A 25,939-nucleotide genomic window follows, 5' to 3' on the forward strand; every position below is an offset into this window, starting at 1 on the left:
CTAGACGAGGCCCCGCCTTTTAAAGCCCCACACACACAGCTACTACAGTCACATCTGAGGATGGTGACCCCAAGTGGACAAAAATAATACCTGCAGCTCACATGCACGTTATTGTGTTTAACATCGCAAAATCAATTTAAATCAGATTACTCAATTAATCGATGAGGTAATTAGTAGAGAAGTCGATTAAAAAAGTTTATACTTCCAGACCTAGTAGTAATACTGTGGTAATCTTTAATCTTCCTCCTTTTACTGTAGGTTACATTTGGGGGAGGGGGGGGGGAGAAATTTGAATAAGCAATAGAACATACTGATTTGAAAATCTATTGTTCACCTTGGTATGGGCTAACTGATTGATTGATTAAATTACTTTAACGACCAACTCCAATGATTTTATCCTTACAAATTCTGTAGATTGTGTGAACTGATTAAATAATGAGAAAAAGAAAAACATGTTTGGAGAGCTTCTTCTGAAAGGGGAATTATGATAAAGAAGAAGAGCCTACAACTTTCAAGAAAAAGAAAGCTGCAGTCAAGAGACAATATCTACAGTCCTACTTAAAACAGGGGTTTATCGCTTCAGATGATTCTCCCGCACCAAGTCTGATCTGGGAATATGTGGCGACAGACTCGTAAATGACGGCATTATCAGAATCATCTTTATTTGCCAAGTATGTCCAAAAAACACACAAGGAATTTGTCTCCGGTAATTGGAGCCGCTCTAGTACGACTAGATTACGTATTACTAATCTAATAAATAATAAGTAATCTCGATTACTAGATGAGACGACGATTAAGCCTGAACCTTGCTTCCATTTTCAACATTCTAATCTTTGTGCAATGACAGCAGGCCAAGCAAATTTACGGAGAAGAGAGAACATAAGTAAGGGCACATTGGGTGTCAATGTCTCCAATTACCCCAAGGACCGGCTTGTTAAAGAGAAACAAGCACAGGGCTCTAACTAATTACCATGACTACGTTCTGCGTAATGGTGGGTTGTATTTTTAATTGTTTTTATTCGTTTCTGTGCCGGTCTGTCAAAATATTGCTTTATATGCTGCAAAAAAGGCGGGCGACCACTGGTGTAGATCACATTTCATTTTCTAGTAATGGTATGACCGACCTCACGATTCCTTATGTAGGGCACAATGAATGTTGTAGAACAAATTAACTTGCCACCAAACTAAAGTTAGAATTGTCAAACAGGTCCACCAAGACTGGCCCCACTTCCTGCTCCTGCCATGCCTGCTTCTTGCGGTTTAACTGAAACAGTTAACATTGACCCAGGCCCCGCCCTCGCTCTGTTCTCCTACTCAGTATTCCCTGACTAAAAAGATCCCCAGTGTGGGAGCGCACCAAACTGAGGCCCCACAGAAAACCACATAATTACAAATCACAATAAAGCCCGCACTGCTGTGTGGCTCCCAGAGACTCAGCTGCATCCAGACCTGCTTAAACGCTGTGCTGACTGCTACACAGCCCCCGCCAACCCGCCCGCCCTCACCCCTCCTTGCTTTACCACTTTCTTTCAGTATGCCCACCCATGCCCTCTTTCACTTGTCCCTTCTGTACATCTATTCTATACACACACTGCTTTTGTCCATGTCTACCACAGCTTGCGTTAAACTCCAAGCACTGCTCCTCACAGGCAAAAACACCAATCAAGTGCATCAAATTGGCAGGGACCATGAGAGCTTGAGATACCACTGTCTAGGGATGGCCATAATAACTGATTAATTGATCGTTAAGTATGTGGTCAGCTGGAATTGATTGCTATTGGACCAGAACGGTTGTGTATTCGTTAGTACATCTGTCTGACAGGGTAGAATCTCTGCTCAGGCCCTGGAGTTTGCCACTCATCCAACGTCAGCAACGATATGCTCCAGCTCACCAGAGACCCTAAGACCAGGTTTACACAAAATGTTTTTATCCTATGAGACATTTTATCTGTTACAGACCTCAAATGAAGATTTAAAAAAGGCATTTAACAGTTTTGATCGTACTGCATGTGGTGTGCTCTAATAACCTCAACACAGCATACCAAATACAAAGATTCTGTTCCACCACCCATCTAGAATCTAGTCCTCCAAGACAGAAACTTGTGTAATTAAATATGATACAACAAAAATGAAGAAGATACATAGAACCAACAGGGAAACAAGACAAAACATGGAAGAGGACATATGAGAGGAGGGAAGGGTCATGGGTGAGTTCTCAAATTCTTCTAATGACTGGTACTGTATTCACTTGGGTAGGACATTTTCCACGTACGCTTCCTTGTTCGTCAGTCAGGTCGCATCTCGAATGGCTACCTTCCAATTAAGGTCACAATTCTAAGAGTAATGACTTGGGAGTCGTCGGCTTTCCCCAAACAAAGATTTTTGGTCGGAAATATTAAACATATGACATTTGATAACATTTGATATTTAAGATTGTCGGGCCGACCCATTTCTGATCCTATTATCAGGACAAATTCCCTCTTAACACGTCTCAGGACACAGGATAATCTGACAAAAGAGAAAACAATCAGGAGTTTGTCATCTTTGGTCAGGAAGGGGCAAAATTGATTGAAAAATAGCCCGATTATCCTTATGCGAGTACCGTGGCAAATGAGGGAAAATGAATGAATAACCACTACTAAAAAGGACAACTGGCAACAACTGACAACCTGAACTTTAATAATTATCCTGGGCTACTTCATCTTAAAATCAGGCTACAGTATACTTGCAAATAGACAACTTTACTATAAGAAGATGTATTTTGCTAATTATCCTCCTTTAAGCGATGGAAAGACATGCAGCAATGATAACTAACGCTAGTGCAAGCTAATGTCATGCTAACGCCATGCATACTCTACATGACGTGTTCGCCAAGATAGTGGTCTCATCCACTGACACACGACCTTTAGTTACATCACCATTAGGGGTGTCCGATCCGATCTTTGAGATCGGAAATCGGTCCGATATGAGCAAAATAAATAAACAACAACAGGGATCGGACTGGATCTAAAATCCGCAAGTCCAGTCCATGCGCCGCTCCAGCACTTCTATCCAGAAGCGCTCGGACGGCATGCATATCCCACGTCATCACAACAACAGGTTGCTGAGGTGCTAACAAAGTAGCAAAGAGAAAGCGTGAATGTTGCTTGCTTAAATTCGTGTATTGACACTCCAGTTTAAGTTCACTGTAAAGCTAAACTCGCATAACAAAGAAATTACACCTCTCTTAGTTTTTGTTCACCAAAATCACGAGCTCAAAGCTAACACACAGTGAATGAAAAACACCATTGACAAGCTAATGAAAATTAGCATTGAACTTGCGGCACTTATAGCTCTCAAAATAATGAATGAATATTGGTGCACAAACACAGTATAACTACATACAAACAGGCACTATAACAATAATCTGGCATATATTCTTAAAACGCTGTGAAAAAACAAGTTATAATAACAATATTCGATCGTGACTTCTACTTTTTGTTACTGCACATGTACATCTCATTGTGTGACTCACTCTCTACCACAAGAGGCCGAAAGGTGCACAGCTAGAACAGCGATTGTCAATAAAACTGAGCCCCAGTTGCATCTACAAGTTCAAAAGTGTATTGTTACACATATGGAGAAAGCAAATGATGTGCCCACCATATACTGACAGTAAAAACAAAAACAAAAATGAACTCAGCTGTATTTTGCACTTTAAAAGTATAATTTGTATTTCTCATTTATTGAGATTATTTTTCATGGTTTTCTAATTCATTTGTAGAATATGCTTGTTTGTTAAGCAGTGGTTATGTTGCAATTTAAACATTACAATTTAATATATTTTTGTAATAGGTTATATTGAAGTTATTTATTTAGGATTTCCTCATGTTTATTTTATTCAATTGCATTCTTATTTTTACTCTATGCAACCCATAGGTTAATAGTAAATGGGTCAGTTTTTCCTCATACTTACCGTTGCTGATATATTATTGTGTGTGTGTGTGTATGCATATGCACACACACCCACACCCAACTCGGTTTGAGTAATATCACTTCATCAAGCCTTTTCTACCATTCCATACAACAAAATCGGTAAGTATGTATGATGAGTGCTGATATCGGATTGGACCAATACCGGTGGCCAAACTTAAAGGCTGCATTATCGGTATTAGATCTGAAGTAGAAAAGCTGGATCGGGACATCCCTCCTAGACATTCTGATCCATGAATTACATTGTTCTGAGGTTCTGTGTTCATCACACGATTCGTTCCTTTGCCAGTTGGATCGGGTCAAAGATAGACAGACCTCTTTCGCACTACAACTGAAGACCACAAAGAGCAAATACCAAATTTACACTCTAGCAAACCAGTGCTTTTGTAACAGTTCCCCAATTTTCTGCTTTGTGGGACACACCTTTACAATCAGAAACACTAAAGGAGTTGTTTTTAAGCAAGGCATTAAATTGCTTAGTGGGCCACAAGACGTTTCCGGCAAACCCTCACCCTGATCTTTCTGTGTGTGCAGGTAATGTGACTAAACTGTTAAATACAACAGAATGTTCACCTATGTATAAAATCAAATTCAAGTCATAAGTTTCCTGGAGAGTACAGCAGTAGTATTCAGATTCTTGCTGTATACGCCACCAAGTGTTGTGACAGAGTGCCTGCAAAATGCTGATTTTGAGCGATGACAAGAAACATGCCGCTGTGCTTTTATGAGGCCAAGATGGGTGCTCGGGCAGTGTGGTCTAATACAGAGGTTAAGCTGCAGCTTTGAGCAAACTCCCATAAGCCACTCATTAAGCTCCATTCAAGCTGAAGAGGTAAATCACCCCAGTATATTAAAGGATAATCATAGTCAAATACTCCAATGGTATTCTGACTTCACGATAACACTAAAAGAAAGCAGCTTTCATTAACAGCAACACTTCTTTGCAAGATGAAGGCAAATGGAACTTCGCTCACATTGAAAATACCAGTAGGTGATGTTAACAGACAGCGACGAAGCCAGAAAATATTTTGTGTGGCGGCCATCCCATAGCTCTGCTCCTGTTAACAGCATATAATTGTGGTTGTTTGGCACGAAATGTTTTCATCCTTTATGGGTCATTTTCTGATAATTCTTCGTCTTTAACTAAACTTACATGCCGAGTCGCTCTCTCCCTTGCTACGTTTCTTCACGTCTCTTGTCTGGGCTGTGTGCAATCAGTGATTATGTCCTGAGATGCAGATTTGATTGGCTGAAGGGGGGTGGCTGGACTAGCATGTGATTGGTCAGTATGGGCCATCACTACCGTATTGGCTGTAATATGTCGCGCCGCCCCGTATGTCTGGAGTCATACATAACTTTTTTTTTTTGGGGCTATGGTGTGGGTACGTATGGGACTGCTTCTGGGTTCGGACGCGGACCGTGGTCCGCTAGTTAGTGACCTCTGTTGCCACGATCGAGCGAACCAGAGCCAGTTGATTAGCTTCTTAGCTCGCTAGCTAGATAGTTCACAGCTAGCGAATTTAATAAATAGTTAACGTTCCCTAAAGTGTCCCAGGTGTGTGCATCTCCGGAGCCAAAGCTATTCCGCCAGCGATCGTTGCGACGTGAGCAACACGCCGGCTGTTACCACAACAATGAAAATTTATCGAGTCAGGAATAAGTATCGTCCATTTTATGCCCCCTACGCTGCCTCTGATTGGCTACCACAAAGACTCGTACTTTTAGTGGATAATGACTCGCTGAAGCACTTCAGCAACACACACAGAAACGTGGGTAAGCAATGCTGCAGATTCACCATGCTTCATGCGTCCCTGCTCATTTTTGTGCGTCTCTGACGCGGGATGCAAATCAAACGCAAACGAAATCTTTGAAGATGTTTACATGTTATTTTCAATAAAAACATGAGAAGATAATTGTTTGTGGGCGGCACGGTGAACGACTGGTTAGTACATCTGCCTCACAGTTCTGGGGTCTTGGGTTCAAATCCGTCCTCCCTGTGTGGATTTTGTTCTCCCGTGCCTGTGTGGTACGTGCCAAAAACATGCATAGCAGGTTTAATTGAATAGTCTAAATTGCCCATAGGTGTGAATGTGAGTGCCAATGTTTGTTTATATGTGAGCTGCGATAGGCTGGCGACCAATTCAGGGTGTACCCCGCCTTTCGCCCGAAATCAGCTGAGACAGACACCAGCACACCTGCGGGCCTAGTGAGGTTAAGTGGTTCGGGACATGGATGGATGGATAATTGTTTGTGTGGTATTAGTTTCAGACACACACGCAACCAGCATATTCTGTTTATACTTGTAATTTAGATGACGTTCAGACCACATTCTGACCAATTTATGCAGAAAATTAAGAAATTCATCCCACTGTAGTATAATTTAGTTTTTAGTATTTTTAAAAGAAGGCTTCAAGTCTTGGAAAAGAAAAGAGCAACAGGATGGGCGTGTTACTCGTACTTTTAGTGGATAATGATTTGCTAAATGTCACGCTAATGCCATCCATAATGTACATGACGTGCTCGCCAAGATAGTGGTCTAAACAATTGGCACCACCAGTTACAACCAGCCAAACAAAAAACTTGCATCTACTTGTCTTTTACATTCAGCCAGTTTAAAAAAAATAATAATAATTGACAGATGAGTCGCAAAACAGGAAATGACATCTAACCCATCTGCATAACAGATAAGGAGCAATAATCAGAAATGGCAATGATGAAGAACAGCGAGTGCATGTTTATATATTATATATGCATTTGGCCTATCCCGATCCGATCACATGAACGAAATTCGGGGTGGCTCACGTGATTTTCAGCTGATTGAGATCGGGTGAAAAAGATCGGTTTTATTCATTGGACATTTTAAATGTCACGAAGTGACAAAATAATCCAAAGGTACAAAGATCTTGCCAAATGTAAGTGTAATAGCTTCATTTTACATTACACAATGTGACTTCTCTGGGGGTTTTGTAGCACGTGTACAACTGTCTGTGAAAGAGCAGATTGCAGATTGAGTGTGTCTCTCTCTCTCTCTCACACACACATACAGTCACACACAAACACAAACACAAACACACACACACACTGACACAGCCTCACCACAATAATCTACGTGGTAAAACTGATTCGTAGTTCTGGTTTTCAATGTGTTTTTTGAGGCGCAAAAATGGGAATTTTAACTCGCAAACTGCAATGCAAAACCTCTTAATTCAAGCCATGAATGTACTTCTTAATTTACTCACAAAATGAATTGAACACAAATCTGATACACTCACAGGAAGCCAGAATTTATTCTGTTGTATGAATGGCAACAGGTGGATAGACCGGTTTAGTTCTGCCATTTAATGGAAAATTAAATTGTTCTGCCTGTCACTATACACCACTGGCATAGACAGCTGAACAAAGATACATTTGCGATGAATAATTTTTTGATACATTGAATGAAACTGGATAATTTCCCACAGCAATCATGATGATCTCTGATGGTATTAGTTTGCCACTTCATCCTGATTTACAGGATGAAGTCAGACAAATGTATATGTATTTTCATGTCGACAAGTAACATGTTACACTATGTTTTAATGTGCTCTATTAAAAGCCCAAAATAATTCAACCCACAACAAAGCTCCTTCATTCAAGAAATATGTCCAAAAATGAAAAGCAAAGAAAAACACAATTCCACCAAGTGTGATAACCAAACAAAAGTTAGAGAGCTTGAAAGCATTCGTGTTAGCCTCAAAAGCAGCACCACAAACAAAATGAAATGTGGCAAAAATGTGACAGATCAATTTGCCTCACCTCACCCTAAAATAGCAAATGGCTTCAATTCTTTCATTACCAGTGTCCTCACAGCACCAAAGCCACATTTGCAGTCATTACACACAGCCATCGTGCATCACTCCAACTTTTTGTGGAATTCACATTTCTATCAATTTACTGCACACATGCCTCTAAAGCAGGGTGAATGGTATACAGTGGGGGGAAAAAAGTATTTAGTCAGCCACTAATTGTGCAAATTCTCCTACTTCAGATGAGAGAGGCCTGTAATTTTCATCATTGGTATACCTCACCTATGAAGACAAAAAAAAAAAAAAAAAAACTGAGGCCAGATAATACTAGCGAAGCAAATTGACCATTCAAATACAGTCTTGCCAAGTGGAGCTGTCACAACATAATCACCCTGAAGCCCCCTGGGGTGTAGGGGGACATTTCACCCTGTGTGACATCCAAACTATTCCCACCATCCTTCACCCCCACAGAGGCCCGTCCTGGTTTAGTTATGCTAGGCATTCTACTTGTTTTGTCTGTGGCTGCAGCTCAGAATTCCCCTCCTCTCTACAGTGCCAACTAGCTCTGTCACCTCGTATTGAAGTTTTCACTTCAAAATGGTAGCGGGGAACCGCGGAAAAACGCAACACACAGAACATATATAAATCAGAATTGTTTTTTATTGTTAGTCACGGTAAGAAAATTACTATTTTGGAGGAGACTAAATGGCAACCCGCAGCAAAGCAGAGACTGCCGAGTACAAGGCTGTAGCATACAGAGGTAAGACAAAGCAACAGATGTTTAGTTGTCCTCTCAAATGTCACAAAGACGCAGGGATGACAAATCTTCTTTGCCCATTGAATGATCAGGAGGGATTTAAGTTATGGTATCGGCTAAGCAGGCTTGGAACCTTACCCACCTTGTTTTGCCAATGGAAAAGCGCCATTAGTCTGGCTTATGAGAACACAACTGTTGACATAATTTTACTACCTTCCCATCAGGTAGGCACTACTTTACTCTTTATGTGGTTCCCTCACTCATCCCCACAAAACAACTAGCGATTACTTATTTCAGTAAAAGAGGTCTTAAAGGTTAACAACAAAAGCAACAACTCGCAGGGCAGATCATTTCAATGTTAAATTGAAATGTCCACCCCACCGTCTAACCTCCGGCTTTGATTCCACATCACTGACATTAGGTGTCACCGCCACCATTGTCCTTTTTGGTCTACTGTACTTTGTCTCAGCTGGGTGTGAGTGCAGGCCCCAAGGGGAGTCCAGGAGTGGCAGGCCTTTCGACTCAGAAAATGACAGGATAAAGCGATGAGGATGGAGGCGGGGGAAGTGAAATGAGCTCATTTCCAATAATGGCAAGGAGGAGGAAATGGACTGTGGGAGGGGTGACTCGGGATAATGGTTTACAGTACATGTTTAGTGATATGATCACACAAAGAAAGGCCCAATCCCAAACTTCCCAAAGAAACTTGAACACGTAAGCATGACTAGGAGGGAAGAGAAAACTCTATATTGTGTGCGGCGATGCGATGGAGGACACAAACTTGACGAGTGAACTGTGTTTTTGCAGGGCCTTGGTAAAATAAACACCGTTGCAGGGAGTACTGCATGAACTGTACTTGCTAATCTCCACCATGTCCCAAGCGGAAACTGAAAACCAAAATAGTTTCAGGCCCTGGGGCAAAATAGGGAACACAGAGGGGAAAAGTATGTACAGATCGGTTTCAAGCGTCAGGTCACCCAAATCACTAGAAATTATAAATTTTTCCCTCTAGTTATGTAGTCATGGAGACGGAAGTATTTGGATCTATCAATTACATAGAGCATAAAAGCACTGCACCCCAAGAATGCTGAGGACTTTTAAAACGTGTCCCTTAACTTCAGATAGAAGTAATCCGCGATCCGGAGTGACCAGGGCTCGAAGTTTAGATTCTCGATTGCCCGTGGCATGTCAAAAATGGTTACGGGGAAGCTAGCAAAACATCCAATATTCCCGATCGGGCAAGCATATGAAATTAAAATTGCTTCGATATCGTCGTGGCCTTGTCTCGGCATAAAATAATGAGCTGTTGTCCTTAAAATGTAGTTTTGTGCCACCTATACAAAGCCAAGCTGCTTAGCCAGGCTGTAGAGCGCTTCACTTCCTCATTTGAGTGTAAACTCACCCGATTGGACACGTAACCCATGTGACCGTGTCCAAGTCTAAAGAAATGCACTGATTGGCTGCCTGGCCCGAATGACTGCAGCGTTGAGAGGAATGGGTTAGCCTTGCAACTTCTACTGCGTACTACGCCTGTCAAACTGTCGCTTCACAATCGCCCAGTTCCCACTACAGCCCCATGCAACACTCATATTTAATGTTTCATTGTTGTAGATAATTTAATGATTTACTTCTCTCATCCTGTTTACAATTGGTGCTTTGTCTTTTGTCTTAGTTTCTCTCTCCCTTCTAGAAACGTTGTTCTCTTCGATTGATCAAGTCTGATTCTCAATAAACCTCAATTATAATACCACAGCGGAATCTTAAAAACTCTTAAGTGTTTCAACATAAAAGGGATACAGATTTTCCATTCTGCTTGACCTAACAGCCGAGCAGGACAAAAAAAAAAAAAAAAAAAAAAAAAAAAAAAAAAAGAAATGTGGGCTGCAGGCAACAACCAGAGGTAGATATTTTACTAAATTGATTGAACATACACAATAAACTACTTCAACTAATTCACTACTACACACCAGCAGGGAATAAATAAAGTAGCCAATGCGCCATATTTGGGATTATATGGGAGTAAGTCTTGTGGTGGAAAGAAACAGAGATTTTCAAATAAACACTAAGAAATTGAGAAAAATATTAATTTCCTGAACAGGCCGCTCCCCAAGAGAGCTGGAGTAGGAAACTATATTTGCCTTGGGGAGGCTGACGTCGCTTCTCAGTCTTGCAACAGTTCCTGTTCCGTTTGTATGTATGCTGTCTACAAGCTTGCACGCTTAAGTGTCCACTTCCTCTTCCTTCACTTATTTTCAGAGGTAAAGGGCACGCACAACGAACAAAGCTCTAGAGTCAGTAGTAATTTCTCAGCACGCTATGAATTCCTATAAATAGGATTTATACAATATTAGCCAAGCTAGTACCATAAAAAATAAATGAATAAGGAAACTATGCATCGTGTGCAATTTAGAGGTGGTGGAGATTATTGAGTGCTATTAGTATTTAGTATTTCAGACATACAAACACCAAAGTCATGAAAAAGGTGACCAAAAAAATAAAAACATTGTAGGAGTGTTTGGGGCATCCCCCGGCCCCCCACATAGAATATTTTTATTTTAACATAAATTAAGCAATCTGGAAGACTCATCACGCAGAAAAACATTTATTTACACCGCTCAAATACATGTTGATGTACAAATTTAAGATTAGAATTAAATTTGCCTCATTCCTTTGCTTTTCCGTTCTTGCCTCGAATTTAAGCCAGGCCCATTCTCCGCCTGCACCTGATGCCTGCTTCAAGCTGTGCCACATCAATAGCAGTCATCCTCTTTAAACACTCTCATTCCGGAAAATAATTGACTAAAATCATTGTCTGTCTCACTATTTTTCACTATTAACAACTTCAAAGGCTAATCCCAAAAGGCTAATCCCAAATCCTCCAGGAAATTATTATTATTATTAAGTACAGTATTTCTCTGTTTTTATTGACCATTTCTGAATTTGAAGTTAGTTAATTCTGTGTTGTGACATAATCTCTAACATCGCTCCGTCGCTTAATACAGTTAACATTAACATCCGTAAACTAATTCGATATTTGTAAGTGTGTTTCCTAATTAATACAAGTTGTACTAGCGGATCAACTCTTGTCACCGATGTTATGTGTGCTTCCCTAACCCTAAACCACAACCAGGGCCACGACCCCCAGCACCTCAATGCGAAAATACAAAAGACCAGTGCAACAAATATCACACTGGCTACAACACCGGATGAGCAAAAATTTTGCTTTAACGTAAGAGTTGCAATAGAGGATGTCCGCTCCAGAGGTGGGTAGAGTAGCCAAACATTGTACTCTAGTAAGAGTACTGTTACTTGACAATAATGTGACTCAAGTAAAAGTATAAATAGTAGTCCTCCAAATAAATTACTTAAGAGTAAAAAGTACACAGTGAAATAATTACAAGTACAGAGCAAATAGAACAAACAATAATAAAAATTATAATAGTAAATAATAATAATAAACTCCAAAAACATTTGCAATTTAAAAAAATAAATAATATTAACTAGTTCGTTTTTGGACCAGTGAACTTTGGAACTATGACCTGAACTTTGAACTAGTTTCGCGTAGAAAGTGAACTTCCGCAACACTGATCCTGTATTATTTCACGTCACAAAATAAAATACATAAAAATCACAGTCATTTTTTTCCAATATTCCCCACCTAGCTGTTATTGTGCCTGTTAACCACTTTAATAACAGGGAGGATCTCGGAGTCGATGCGCCGAGGAACGCGTGGACTGAGAGGCAGGAGAATGTGTCACCTTTGGTAGCCATCAAACTGGAAAAAAGGACTCTGCTGAAAGCTACATTTTAGCTGACATTTTTCCACCAGGTGCACGATGAAACACTGCCAGCATCCAGACTAATGAAAATGCTCCCATGTCTATCTCATCAACACAAAAACAATGCTGTATTTACCCACATACAATAACTATTAATCTATCCATTTTTTGTTGCAGCTCGTGAGTTCAATCTGCCTCATTTCTATTGTTTAAAAAGAAAGGAAGGCTATTCAATTTATTCAGGCTGACTTGAAATTGGTCAATGGTTCTTGAGTCAAAGGAACAGGAAACAGGAAGTGTGAGGTATTTTGCAGAAGATTTTTTTTTCTAAAACTGTGGAGAGAGAAAAAACAAAGCCATCTGCCTCCAGAATAAACAAAAAAACACAATGAAGTCAAATAGACCTGAGGTTCAAATGGTAATTTGACCAAGATTTTCAGGCAAACAACTCAAACATTACTGATCCAGTATCCCAGAATGGATCATGTTCAGCTTCAGAACTATTTGCCAAAGGCACAATTTGATGTCAGAATGAGCATTAAAATGGATGATCAGATTCCTAAGAATTTTGTGGAACTTTTAACTGTGTCTGAAGGCAAAATCAATTGTTTAGTGAAAATTAGTCAATTCCTAATTTGAAGTGCGGCTAATTACAAACTACTGAAGTTGTACAGGATGATATGCATGCTACTGTTACATGCCTGATGGTCATCTTTTACTTGTTATCCAGAGGGTGCATGACTACTTTTTTAGTTAGGTGATGCGCAAATGTGTGTTATTTTTTTTCCCCATGGCTTTTTTTCTCCCCTCATGCGTCACAAACGTGTCGGACCAGCAGAACTGAGCATGAGTGAGCCACTAGCAGTCAAGCCAACTGGCAAAATCAATGAGTTTCTTTGAATGGGCGTGTTGGCGCTCCTTCCACTAACAATGTAAGAAGCTTTGGACAGTAATTGGGAGTTATTTTTAAAAACTTTATTTTGGGACTGACTGTGGGTCACGCTCAGTGGGTCTGCACGACGCTTGCTAGCAGCTAATTAGCAGGCAGGCTGAGTCAACATTGTAGACTGAACCAAACCAACACTGACTCCATGGAGGGTAATACAATGAGCGGCTGGTGTCTCCAGTTCTACAATAACAACTGTCCACCCACGTTATCAAGTAGTTTATATTTGTGCTACAAGTCGCATACTTCTGTGCTTGCAGGTAACGTGCCAAAATATTTGCATAATAGTGCCGCCTGTCAAATCACTACCACGTGTTCCTCTGTGTACATAGTGCATTATGTAGAAACACTCCAATTTCATGCTGTTATTTGTGCCTAGGAACTGAGTGTTAATACAAAACTGGAAATTGATAGTGAGCCAAAAAAATCATGAGAAAATCTCCACAAGTCCATTGTGGAGTGGGAAGAAATGAAATGTCAATCAAGGACCCTACAGGGAGGGAGGGAGCGTTACCTGTTAATGAGAGCTTTAAGCCTGTATGTATTAAACTGTCCGCTTCACATTAACTAATGACTTTCCATGGGGAGGAAAAAAAAAAACCAACCAAAGCCTTTCTGGTCCAATTACCAGAAAGCACATACAATGAAAACACTTAGTAATTGCATTTGTTTGTTTGCACACAGTAGCGCAGTGTCATCTCATCGTTGTAATAAACAGGGATTTGAATACATTGGGGTGGGTGGAAAAACTAAAGCAACAATACACAGTCACTTTACCAAAACTTGATAATGTGCATAGGTTGCTTTAAAACTACATTTAACTACACTGCACCCACGATAATACTATGTATTTGGTTTAACTGTGACATTTACAAATGATTTCATTGATCTCATAACTAAATGGAAAATAAGCTATCATGCTACCTAGCCAAGGACATTTCAGTTCAGGTCATCATTTACAGAAAGCCTTGGCATTTTAGAAAAATGTCCACATAGCATTTTTATTTTCTTATCTACTCTTTTGTGCGAAAACAAATACAGATAGGTTGTTCGGTTTCATTGTGGTTATGATTGTAAATGAACAATGAAGAAATACTTTTAACTCAGGTGGAATTTACAAAAAGCATGCCAGTTAATGTCTGTGTCATGGGAGTACTATTACATCCAAGTGGTAAAAGTGATAGAAAAACTAAAACTTTAACCTGAGATATTTTGATAACCCTGACCTTGATGTGAAGACAGTCAAAATCTAACTTCACAGTCCCCAGCTGTGTTATATGCTCCTCTAAAAGGTAACATTTTAACATTTGTTTTAGATAGTAAGTTTAGAACCATCATGATAGCCTGTCAACATTTCTAACGGAAAACTGGTAATTGTGTTGTTTCAGCGGTTTGTTTAGACAACAGCGGCTTTGTGGACCCTACAAACAAACACATCCACAGCAACATCATCAAACAGCATTCTTTGAAAAGGAGGACCTACCCGTTTCTTTGAAAAATGACAAACATATTAAAGCACTCTTTCTGAACAGGGGTCACATGTGAAACTTTTTTTTTAATTAGTCTAAACTTGAAAACACTTCAAAACGGGGTCTTGCACTTGTGCAAGTACATGCAGTCGAACCTTCTATACATGGCACTATTTTGCAAGATAATGAGCTTGATGACACTTCCTCAACAACTCCCATAAACACAAATATACGCCAAATGTAGCGTAAAAAATACACTCACGGAGGAACATTAACACCTTAGTCGAGTTAATCAACAAAGACTTACACATGGTGTTCTCTGGTGCATCAATGCTGAAATACCAATCAATAGCCCTCCATGCATGCTTGCACTGATGATGGTACAGTGAATACCGCCTATTCGTGGTTTGCCATTCATATGTTTTTTTCCCCTCTTTCTGTAATGCCCTAATCGGCTGCTAAAGTCCCGGCTAATAGGAAAGAAGTAATTGGTGTCAAGGAAGTAGTTCTGAAGCGATACAGCTCAACAGTCCCAAGATCTTTGTAGGTCAGGGAGGGCCGAAATTTAGCTGGGGTTGTTAGCGTAAGTTAGTCGTTGTCACATGTACGTTTTCTCAACTAAGTGGCTAAAAAGCTCAAGTTAACAAATGACATAGGTTTACTTCTTGCTTGATAATTGGTATTTTGACCGGCTGCTAAGGCGAAATACATGCACGTCCAGTACATTTTTTTAAATTAAATAATCTGTAAACCAGATGAGTTTGAAATTATGCTCAATTGTTTTGGGATCATAAGTCTGTGGTACATTTACAGTTTAAGATATTAATGTAGGCAATTATAAACCATTTTTTGGGAAAGCGTCAATTACTGGCATTTTTTGCTATTCGCGGCAGGGCTCAGTCAACAAATATTTATTCTGACTGGCCAACAATTTAAACGCAAAAGTTACAGGGTATCTTACCAAGTTAAGTTGCCTTAAACACAGCAAAAGAGACGATATTATCCAGATCCTACAGTAAATTCATTCACAATTGATGAGCCATTACATGGATTGCTGAACAATATGATTAAGATCAACATTTCTTAAAAGTCCTACATCAGCGTCTGGCTCAAAAGCTCAGTTCCAGTCAGGTGATGTGACCAAAGAAAGAAAGAAGTGAGTTTTTTCAGCTGCTGCAACAGATGCTAAATGCCAGAAGAAAACAAATAATACTTGGAGGTGTAACGTAGCACCCTTGAAGTGTGTCACACCCCCATCACACTCAATACTGAGATATATGACTGCTAATGGCAATAATGAATAATGACATACCGGTACAAACATTAACAGTTACAGTGGAACATTAAAGGTCGAAACCAATTCATATAAGGACATAGGGCAAACTGATTTGTTACCAGAGAGCACTGTTGAAACAGTTGCTGTCATTAACCTTTATTAACTGTACAGGCAATGTTTTAAGTTACATTTTAACATTCATAACTGTCACACAAGTGTAAAAATGGACCCTTTGTATGATAATATATCATGTTAATTTAAAAGACAGACAACAAGAGAATAATCAAAATCATTGGGCCAGTTGTCAGATAGCAAGTGGCAAAATGCTAACATTAGCAGTTGACTACACTGCCTCGACTTTACAGTCTCCTCAACCTGAATCTTTATGGTGCTCACTCACCCACATTTGACTATTGATGCTCAAGTGCTGGCTCAACGACGCATCATCTCTAATTGGCTGACGGCAAAATACTCTAACACTGGATGCTCCATTGGGACACGCTGGGAGTGGAAATGCTTTGAGTGGTATTCCACGAATTTCACAAAACATCCAAGGAATATTCTTCTTGTGCGTCTCATTGCATGTGCTTCCGTTCTTAACACTTGTTGTTGTTGCTCCTCCTACTTTTAGAATAAACAAAATGACAAAAAAATAATAATAATAATAGCCTGAGCCTTTTTCTCTGTAGTGAAGGCGGCGAAATTGAAAGGATCAAATTTGGCGGTTCCACTGAGGGATGGGCATAGTAAATCGATTCATTGATTGATTAAACACTCCCAGCCCTCCCAGTTAAAATAGATATTTGACTTATAGCTGTTAATGGCAGTGAAATAGTTAACGATCTCCTAACGCAACCGAGACAGCGTGGAGTCTACGAGGGCTGCATGATATATTGTTTGATCATCATAATCGTGATGTGAGCATGTGCAATAGTCACATCACAAGGGTCCTGGGCGATGTCGGGGGCAAAAGAATTCTGGTAACCAACATTCACTGCGCGCATCATTCCACCAATCACAATCGTACTGTGAGGAGTTTAGGCTTGCAAAACATTCCCCAGATAAAAGACAAAACGTTCTTGCTTCAAGCTGTTTATTTATTTGTCACGCCCAGCTGTACCTTACTGGCCAAACTGTCACGTTAAACTAACAATTTAACAATTGTCCGCTAACCAAAGTGCTGGTATACGGTGATAAGTAAAGCTAGACTTGCTAATAAGATTAGCTCCAAATTTACGGTAAATTATAATTCTTCAAATAACACGTGATGCAGGAGAGAGGTGTGGTGTTGTCCCCCGGTGCTTTGGAGGATGCTTTGGACTATCCATTCTTCAAGAAGAGCGTGAGGTAATGTTCACATAATTTTAATATGGCTCGCAAGCAGGCGACATAACTACGCACTAACGTTTGTACGTAAACATTCTGGCTTTCTGTCGATTTATGCTCTAAAGTTTTGGAAAACATTGGTGTGACCGTGCGAATAACGATTGACAACGGTGAGCAAGTCTCAAGACGTACTTCTAATTGTCGACGTCAGCAGTCATGTACGTTGTATAATTAAACCGGAGGGTTCTTCATTTGTCACACTACAAACATGCTCGACTTTACATTTTTGCGTCATAGGGTTCGTGACAAAATGTGTCTATGAAATCAGCCACGATAGCAAATTGGGCCCAAAAAAAAGGGCTAAAATCTTGTGGTCTGATCCAGTCGCAAGGTGGACACAGCAGTCCATGTTGTTTACTTTAAACTACTGCACTCAAATATAGATATACTGATGCCTATTATGTTAAAATATGTGTAGAAATACAGATTGATTTAAAAAAATTAATGTTAAGAATGTCCTATACGTACTGCAGTATAACGACATGAAAAGAAATGAAGAACTTCATGTCTTGCTGGACACCTACCTGCTCAATACCACTGCGCATTTAAATGGAAGTATACTTCACGCAATTATCTCAGTATATGTATTTTCTACTGAAGCGATTATAAACCGTCCTAAAAAATATAGCGGGAAAAAGAAAAATGTGTGCCGCTTTTCACATCACAACTTTCACAAGTATGTTATTCTGAATTTTTTTCACACAGGAATATATATCGCCGAGTTACTGAAAACCGCAATGGCATTTTTTTCCCCCAATCTCGTGCAGCCCTAGAGTGTACTAGCTGGCGACAACCGGCAGCGCACCGGTGCCATTGACTTCGTCCTAGCTATCTTGAGAACAACATGGTAGGTCTTCTCTGCTGGACTAAACACTATCAGAAGCACTGACCAACATTTACAAGGCAACTTAATATAATTCTAAAAAATTGTTCCATGAAACTGTATTAATTTATTCCCGAAAGTCTTATTCTCCACTTTGTAGTAGAGATGTTCGATACCACTCACACTACCAACAATTTCGACTACCAAAACATGTATGTAGCGAACTGCACACATTAATAGCATCTCTGGTCAATGTGATGTATTTTATTAAAATGTTTTGTGTATTTTGCCATATAGATATGAATTCTGAACTGCTCCTGATGTATGTGGCACTGGCACGGTTGTGTGCCGTTTTATTGCATTTTTGTATATTGTCGATGGTTTCTATGATTGTGACACGATAGTGGCGGTATTAAGAGGTGGCCACTGAAGGCCAAGCTACTTTGACTCCCTTAAAAAGGTGTTAGTGTTCAATGTGTTTCTTGTGCTCAAACAGCTCATTTAACGTTTGAAATCAGTGAGCACGAGATTTAATACAACACAGCACGTTAACTTTAAGCACTCTGTGCAGTGTATGACTTCCATTCCCCTTATTTAATCTCTGAGGTAAATATGAAGATGCATTTAGGATGACTGAACAAAATGTGACTGCATGGAAACGAGGCATTCATAATCCCCTACTTGGACCCATAAAGAGAATTCTGCAAGCGTTGGAAGGACTTCACTCTCTCACTCTGACTTGTTTTGACTCGAGGTGAGCATACTCTAGTCTGGCCACTTCTGGGAAAGGTCAGGGCTGTTCACCCTTTGACCAAACAGCAGCTCGCTCATTATCAGGCAGACCTTGTCATGTCGTCTGACCCAGCAAACATTTTACTAAATCTATCCAAAAAGCAGAGAAAGGAATACTCTGACATGCATGGCACTCTCCGCCCAACATGTCTGGAGAGGGACAAATGCTCTTATTTGGACTCCAAACGTTGACCAATTTCTCAACCGGGGCCTTTGTGAGTGAACCAGTGAGACGCTGCAAGGCCACACAGGGTGTAATGGCAATTGCACCCCATAAAGTGCAAGCGTGAGGGGCCATCTTATTGTTAGCCACGCAAAAAGGTCTGGTCTCCACTGGGTGAGACGTTTAAGGATATGAATGAAAGTTGTAAATCCAGCTATTCGCACACATTGGCACATGCAATTCAACTTTCAATTGCACAACTGGTGTGCTTTGAAGAGAGGCGGGGGCAGGCAGGATGGACGACTCACCCAGTAGCAGCAGTTTCACTTCTCTGGCCGCCTTCTCTCCATCTTCTCGCAGGTTCTTATCAATCATTTTGGACCTCTCGGCCGCGGCTTTATCCTCCTGGCTCACGGTGCAGCCCATGGTTCCGAGTGCTCGCTTCAGGACTGCTGCTTTAGTGGTACAAATCACTTGGGGGAAGAATACGAGGCTCGATGCCTTTGTTTGAAGAAAAAAAAATCTAAAAGTTGAGTAAAGCGACTTCCCTTTTTTTGGGTGAGGGACGGTTCACCGAACCCCTTTTGCCGTCAAATCGAGCCACTTGCTCGGTCACAAAAGCAGCATGAGTGCCTCTTTTGGAAGAAGCAGCCCTAAAAACTTTTTTCTTTATTTCTTTTTTTTATAATGCGGGCAGGCTACTTTTGTTACGTTTGAACAAATTTGACAATTCCCTTAAAGCATGATAAACTCACGAAAATCGTCTCCGGAAGTTCCTGAGAAAGAGAGAGAAAAAAAAAAAAAGTATTCCAGCTGTACCAAAAAAAAAAAAAAAAAAAGAAAAAGCGAGTCAGGGTAATCAAAAAGAGTCGGCACGCGCGCTTACATTGGACGCTTTTTGTTATTTTAGAGAAGTCTTTGTCCTACTGTCTTTGCACGTCACGCATTCTTTCCACGCGGTGGAGATTTGTCACGTTTGAAGCCACACCCGCGGTCCGCCGCGGTCAAGTTCCCCTACAGCCACGAGTGACACAAGCGGCGTCAGCCAGTAGTCACCCTCCGAGTCCGTTCAACAGCGACAACCTTCAGCTGAGGAAAAAAAAGGAAGGAACCGAAGAGAAATCCAGCGGCCCGCCCCCTCGGTCCGCGCTGTGCTTCTCGGGAAATGTAGTTTGTTTTTTTGTTTTTTGCAGTGGCAAACGCTTGCATGTCAATTGCCAACATGAATTATAGTGCAGTACATGTATTTATTAACCACCACATATTATTACTACTATTTGTATTTATTGTTATTTTGTGGCTTTAGAACAGGTGTGGACGCATTTTTGTGATCAAAGGAAACATTTTGTTTTTAAAATTGACAGATGGGCCAGGTCATTCATAGATGAGGTTAAAAAAATGTTAAAATATAAAATACTTTATTAAATGAAATATAATAATACAATTTACCAATTTACCAAGTTACCAATCGTATAATTTAAATATTAAATTATACGATTGGTAACTAATTCAATTACAATATAATTAATTTAATGTTTTTCTTTTAAATAAAATGTGTTTTTTATTTTGTAATCTACTCTCCTCTCGTTGCAGATAAATTGCTCTTATTTTTCCTGTAAATTTGATTATTAGATTTATATCAGTGTGTAAATTCTAGTGCTCAATTAATTGGGTCAATATGATGGGAATTCCACCCTGTTATGGTTCTTTCCACCCCTGTTGCACACATTTATCCTGTCACAATGTTTTATTTAAATAACAAATACAATGTTTTGCATATGTACGTATTAATTTTCAGAATTGGAAAGGATTAAAATCATCCATGTTTTTTTGTTTTGGTTCAAATTTGTTATGATTCATGATTTGGGGTAAATTGGGTGTAAACGTGGTCATCTGCAATAGTTAATACTTGTACTTTTTGTTTCATTTTCATTCAAAGAAAAAAAATTTACACGGTGGAAAAGGGACACATATGGTGAAAGAAAAGCCAGTGTTCTTGAACATATCACTATTGACACATTATAATACCTTCGTCTATGTCCCTAAATCCGGGGGGAATGCTCTCACAATCTATGTCTGAACAATCCAGCTCTGATTATTATGTTTGAGCTCTACCAAGACAAGGTACTAATGTCATCTATCTGTTAAAAATCTCAAAAAAGTTAATTTTTCCAAAGATTAGCACATCAAAAAGTCGGCAATTGCCCAAAAATTACCCATATAGTCTGTGTTTTCCTTTGTTCTGCTAGTTGGTCATGTCTAGTGAATCAGTTTTCCATGCCATGCTGCTTGTCAAGCCAAGTTTTGAGTTATGGTGATACTTTGTGTTGTTAGATGATCACAGTAGTTTTCCCTCTGTAATTTTGTGTTTATTTTTGTAGTTGGCTTTTTCCTCTTTTGAGTGATTTCCTCTTGCACTTTATTTGTTAAAACAATTGATCATTTCAACTTTGTTCCATCTGTTTTTGTAGTCATGCAATTGGGTGCAGACCGAGTTCGGTTGTGAGAGAAATTGGTAAATGTGTAAACATGCCATTTATTAAATGAGAAAATTAATAATGTACAATACAATATTTAAATGTTTATTTTAGTAATACAATAATAATAAATTATCAAATTAATATACTGAATTTATTTTAGGGAAGAAATATGGATAAACTTATGCAATAGATATTAAGGGACTTCATAACGTAAATGCTCAGTGAGCCAGATTAAAGAAGAGGCCCGCGGACCATACTTTGCCCACCAATGCTTTAGAAGAACAGTATTTAATTGTTATTTCATTATTTATTATTTATTTAATAAAATTTTGCTCCTAATCGTCTCTATTATTGGTATTGTGAAAAATGATAATTATAACACTCCTGTATATGGAAAGTAAAGGAGTTCAGTAGAATAACAAAGAACAGTGACATCTTGAGGACCTGTCAACAGGGCTACAGCGTCACCTCATGGACGATGTTGTAATCATCAACTGTACTGTACTGTTCAACAAATGCATATTTGAAGGCGAATATTATTTTTATATGCAGCGAGATCAATGCCGTTTACATGAAGCGACAACGTAAGATACAATGAATCAAAGTAAGAAAAATGTGTATGTTGCTGACTGCTTTTTCTGCAACATTGTGTTTACAGGTGAGATTTGCATTTAAAACTATTATTCCCTTTAAAATGTTTATGTATTGCATGCTATATATAAAACTCACTTGTGCATTATCAGTGCAATACAGTGGTGTGCTGAAAATTAAAACCACAAATCACAAATATATTGTTACCCTTTAAATTTTGAATATTTATATAATTGGGCAGCACTGTGTCCTAGTGGTCTGCCTCACATTTCAGAGGTTTGGGGTTTGATTATAAAATCTGGCTAGTTGGCGACCAGGCCGGTGTGTGTCCCACCTCTTGCTCAAAGTCAGCTGGGATAGGACACGCAATATAGAAAATAGATGGATGAATATTTGAAAAAAAAAGTGTCAATAAACTAGGCATTATTAATTCCATACATACGCTGTATTGAGCAACCCTTATATCGTGAGACAGATGAGTAACCGAGTCGTCATCAATAGTAACACAGACACAAAGATAATTGGGGCTTCATTATCTTTATTGCAACATCGTTTACAGTATAATACTGCCAGCGACATATTAAAATAGAGACAAGAAAATAGACACCAATTGAAGGACAAAAGGTTTAAAAGCACTTTGAAAATTATTATATATTTTTTTATTTGACTAAAACTATTACTGCTATTTACATTATACAAATTAGATATGCATATGAATATAAAGGGTGTACATGTATTTACATTTATTTATAAATGCTGGCCAACGTCAACATTTAATGTTACTTTTTAATCGATACATCACAAAGAAGGCGGCACGGCGTTCGATCGGTTAGAGCGTCTGCCTAACAGTTCTGAGGACCTGGGTTCAATCCCCGCCTGTGTGGAGTTTGCATGTTCTCCCCGTGCCTGAGTGGGTTTTCTCCGGGCACTCCGGTTTCTACCCACATCCCAAAAACATGCATGGTAGGTTAATTGAGGACTCTAAATTGCCCACAGGTGTGAATGCGAGTGTGAATGGTTGTTTGTTTCTATGTGCCCTGCGATTGGCTGGCAACCGGTTCACAGGGTGTACCCCACCTCCTACCCAAAGATAGCACTCCTGCGACCCTTGTGAGGATAAGCGGCTCAGAAAATGGATGGATGGATGGATGGATGGACATCACAAAGAGGGTCACTGATAGCTGACAAGAGTTCAAAGAGGTCAACTCACATCAGCCACCAACAGAGTATCACACTGTTATTAATATTACATATTTTTGTCGAATTTTCCATTGTGCATTGTGAATCCAAATATTTTGGAGACCCATTTTAATGATTATGGATACCAAAATGAATCCCTCTGCTTATGAATAGAAAAACCTCATCAGCAGACACAAAGTAAATAACAAAAGAGGGACGGAAAATGTTTTCTGTGGAACAAATTGAAAGAACAACACACACAGCACTGACCGGTTTGACGATATAAAAAAAAATAATAATAATAAATACAGAAAGGTTGACAAGATCACTAATGATTTTGTGCAGCATGAACCAACTGTTACCACACTAGTGACATCATAAAACACATTTGCACGAGATCAGATTCAAACACTTGAGTTGTACTTCTGACTTGTGAATACATGTTCACATTAAACAACAACACTGCATAAAGTCACCATAGTTGTGATGTTTTCTTTTATAAATATGACAAACTTGTGACGATACATCCAACTAACTTGGTCGCCTTTGCTCTACTCAATAGACCAGGAGAGGAATGTTAGGAAAGTTCATGTTAATTCAAGTAATATTTGATATAACACCCATTGACACATTGCTACTTTTGTAGAACTTACATTGGATTGATTAATACAGCATATATTGTGTTATACAAAAGGGACACGCCCAGACACATTGAACACGTTTCACACATATAGTCAGTAAGAACGGCTACAAGATGTTGTGCTTTTAGTCAAAGAAAGTGCTAATGCTAAACAGCGACATTGCAAACAGTATCGTGTGTATGTCTTTGATTCCATTGCTGGCTATCGACATGAGTGAAGACAAACAACTGTCGCCAGCCGCTGTTTGAATGGACCCTGTTGTCTAATTTATCTCAGAAATAACGCACATACTTTTTTTTTTTTTTTTTTTAAATCATCAAGGAGGAGGAACACTAGGAGGTAATTTTCTTGAGGTCTTCAGTATCGGCAATCATTAAAAACAGGAACAGAAAACACATTACAGTGGTGCCTTGAGATAAGAGTGGCCCGACTTTTTGTGAGATAAAAGTTGTCATTCGGACGATTTTATGCTTGGACTTGCGAGCATAAATTTGAGATGAGTGTGTATGGTGGCAGTGAACTCAACTCGACTCAATTCACTTGTTGGGCAGATAGTGAACAATTCTTTAAAAGAGAGGCTTCAAACAGTTTAATGCCACTCCCAGTTGAAGTGCACTGTCAAATTAGACTTGAAGAAAGAGAATTACACCCTGTGTTATTTAAAACAAGCACAGCTTTGTCTGTTTAGCTTAATGCTAACAAACATTGCAAAGCGCCATAGATGAGACATCAGTGTTGCGGTGTTATAACCCTTTAAACAACAGATATTTGAACTCAAACAGTGCAGCAACAAAACAACAACAATATAGCCATATATTGTTTATCCTTTATATGCAGCTTACTGAGTAATTTGTCAAATTCTTCTTCATGTGTATCTCTATATCTATATCATATTGCCCATAAGAGGGCAAGGCGAGCACACCAGAAGGAGCAGTACAATGTCCATTGAATCAAAGTAAAAATGTGGCAAAAACCGTTTAATTTTTTACATTCTATTTAATTGTGTCATTATTGTATGCTTTTATAAAGTACAGTATTATAGAGTGTGATTTTTCTTACTAAAAAAACAGTATAAAAATTTGGCAGTTTGTCACAGTACGAATTAAACTCTTATCTCAAGGCACCTCTTGTATACTTAAGTATTCATCTGAAGTCATTTTAGGACGGCCAGGAGCTAAATTCTAAAGGAATAAGAGCAAACTTCTTTTTTACTCAATTAAGAACATCCGATTAGATCATAAAATAAAAGAAAGAATGTTGTTGAAAATGTGCTCTGTCTGTGCTACACAAGGGCTTGGACCGAAGGTAAAGTTTGCGGACATATTGTGGAATCATTTCTTCCATTCAGTACATTTTTCATGTTGAATTGGGCTAAAAGGAATGCATGTATTGCAGTCCCAGGAGCACTGAAAACCAGGCTCACAGTCAGCACAGTGACAGATGAACATGGAAAGAAAGCAGTTTCCTACATTGTTGCTTTTTCCTCTTAGATTCCCCCCCCCCCCCAATTGACTTTTGTCTGTCTGGTAGTGTTGTGTGGCAGGATGTACAGTACAAAGTTTGTTTTGTGCAGAGAGATGGCGTCCTCCAAAACTTGTCATTCCCCCAATATTTTCGATGGAAGAGCCAAAGTAAAACCATGAAGAATAACAACACATAAAACAAAATTAACCAGAAAGTTAAATTCCTGGAAAAGGTTGTGGAATCCGGTTTAATGGCCACTGCTGGCTTTGCTGCTGCCTGAAGTCCAGTCAATAATGATAAAGCTGAGACTCATTATCATGAACAGGAAGCCAAGCCCAGCAAAGCAAGCCGCCTGTAAGAGAGACAGAAAATTGAATTCTCACATTCAAATAAGGAATTGGTTATCTTATCAGTTATATTTTCATTCATTTGTTAT

General features: G+C 39.3%; 2 protein-coding genes across 3 annotated transcripts in view; both read right to left on the reverse strand.

The window, feature by feature from the left end:
• Positions 1-20,237, reverse strand: part of LOC133408224 (guanine nucleotide-binding protein G(i) subunit alpha-2-like) — a 63,160-nt gene extending 42,923 nt beyond the window's left edge. The window contains exons 1-2 of one of the 2 annotated variants that reach the window (XM_061686779.1): positions 20,035-20,237; positions 19,457-19,924 (exon numbers count right to left, since the gene is read on the reverse strand). In XM_061686779.1, coding sequence (XP_061542763.1) covers positions 19,457-19,574 — 118 coding nt within the window. In that variant the 5' untranslated portion in view covers positions 19,575-19,924; positions 20,035-20,237. Of the gene's footprint in view, positions 1-19,456 lie in introns of both variants that reach the window. The other variant, XM_061686778.1, reaches the window with a different exon arrangement.
• A 2,500-nt stretch (positions 20,238-22,737) lies between these two features.
• LOC133408674 (sodium-coupled neutral amino acid transporter 3-like) overlaps positions 22,738-25,939 on the reverse strand; it is a 34,565-nt gene continuing 31,363 nt past the window's right edge. Inside the window, exon 17 of the mRNA XM_061687808.1 lies at positions 22,738-25,855. Coding sequence (XP_061543792.1) covers positions 25,751-25,855 — 105 coding nt within the window. The 3' untranslated portion in view covers positions 22,738-25,750. The remainder of the gene's footprint in view (positions 25,856-25,939) is intronic.

Source organism: Phycodurus eques, chromosome 10 (assembly GCF_024500275.1).
Source record: "Phycodurus eques isolate BA_2022a chromosome 10, UOR_Pequ_1.1, whole genome shotgun sequence".
Taxonomy (NCBI): Eukaryota; Metazoa; Chordata; class Actinopteri; order Syngnathiformes; family Syngnathidae; genus Phycodurus; species Phycodurus eques.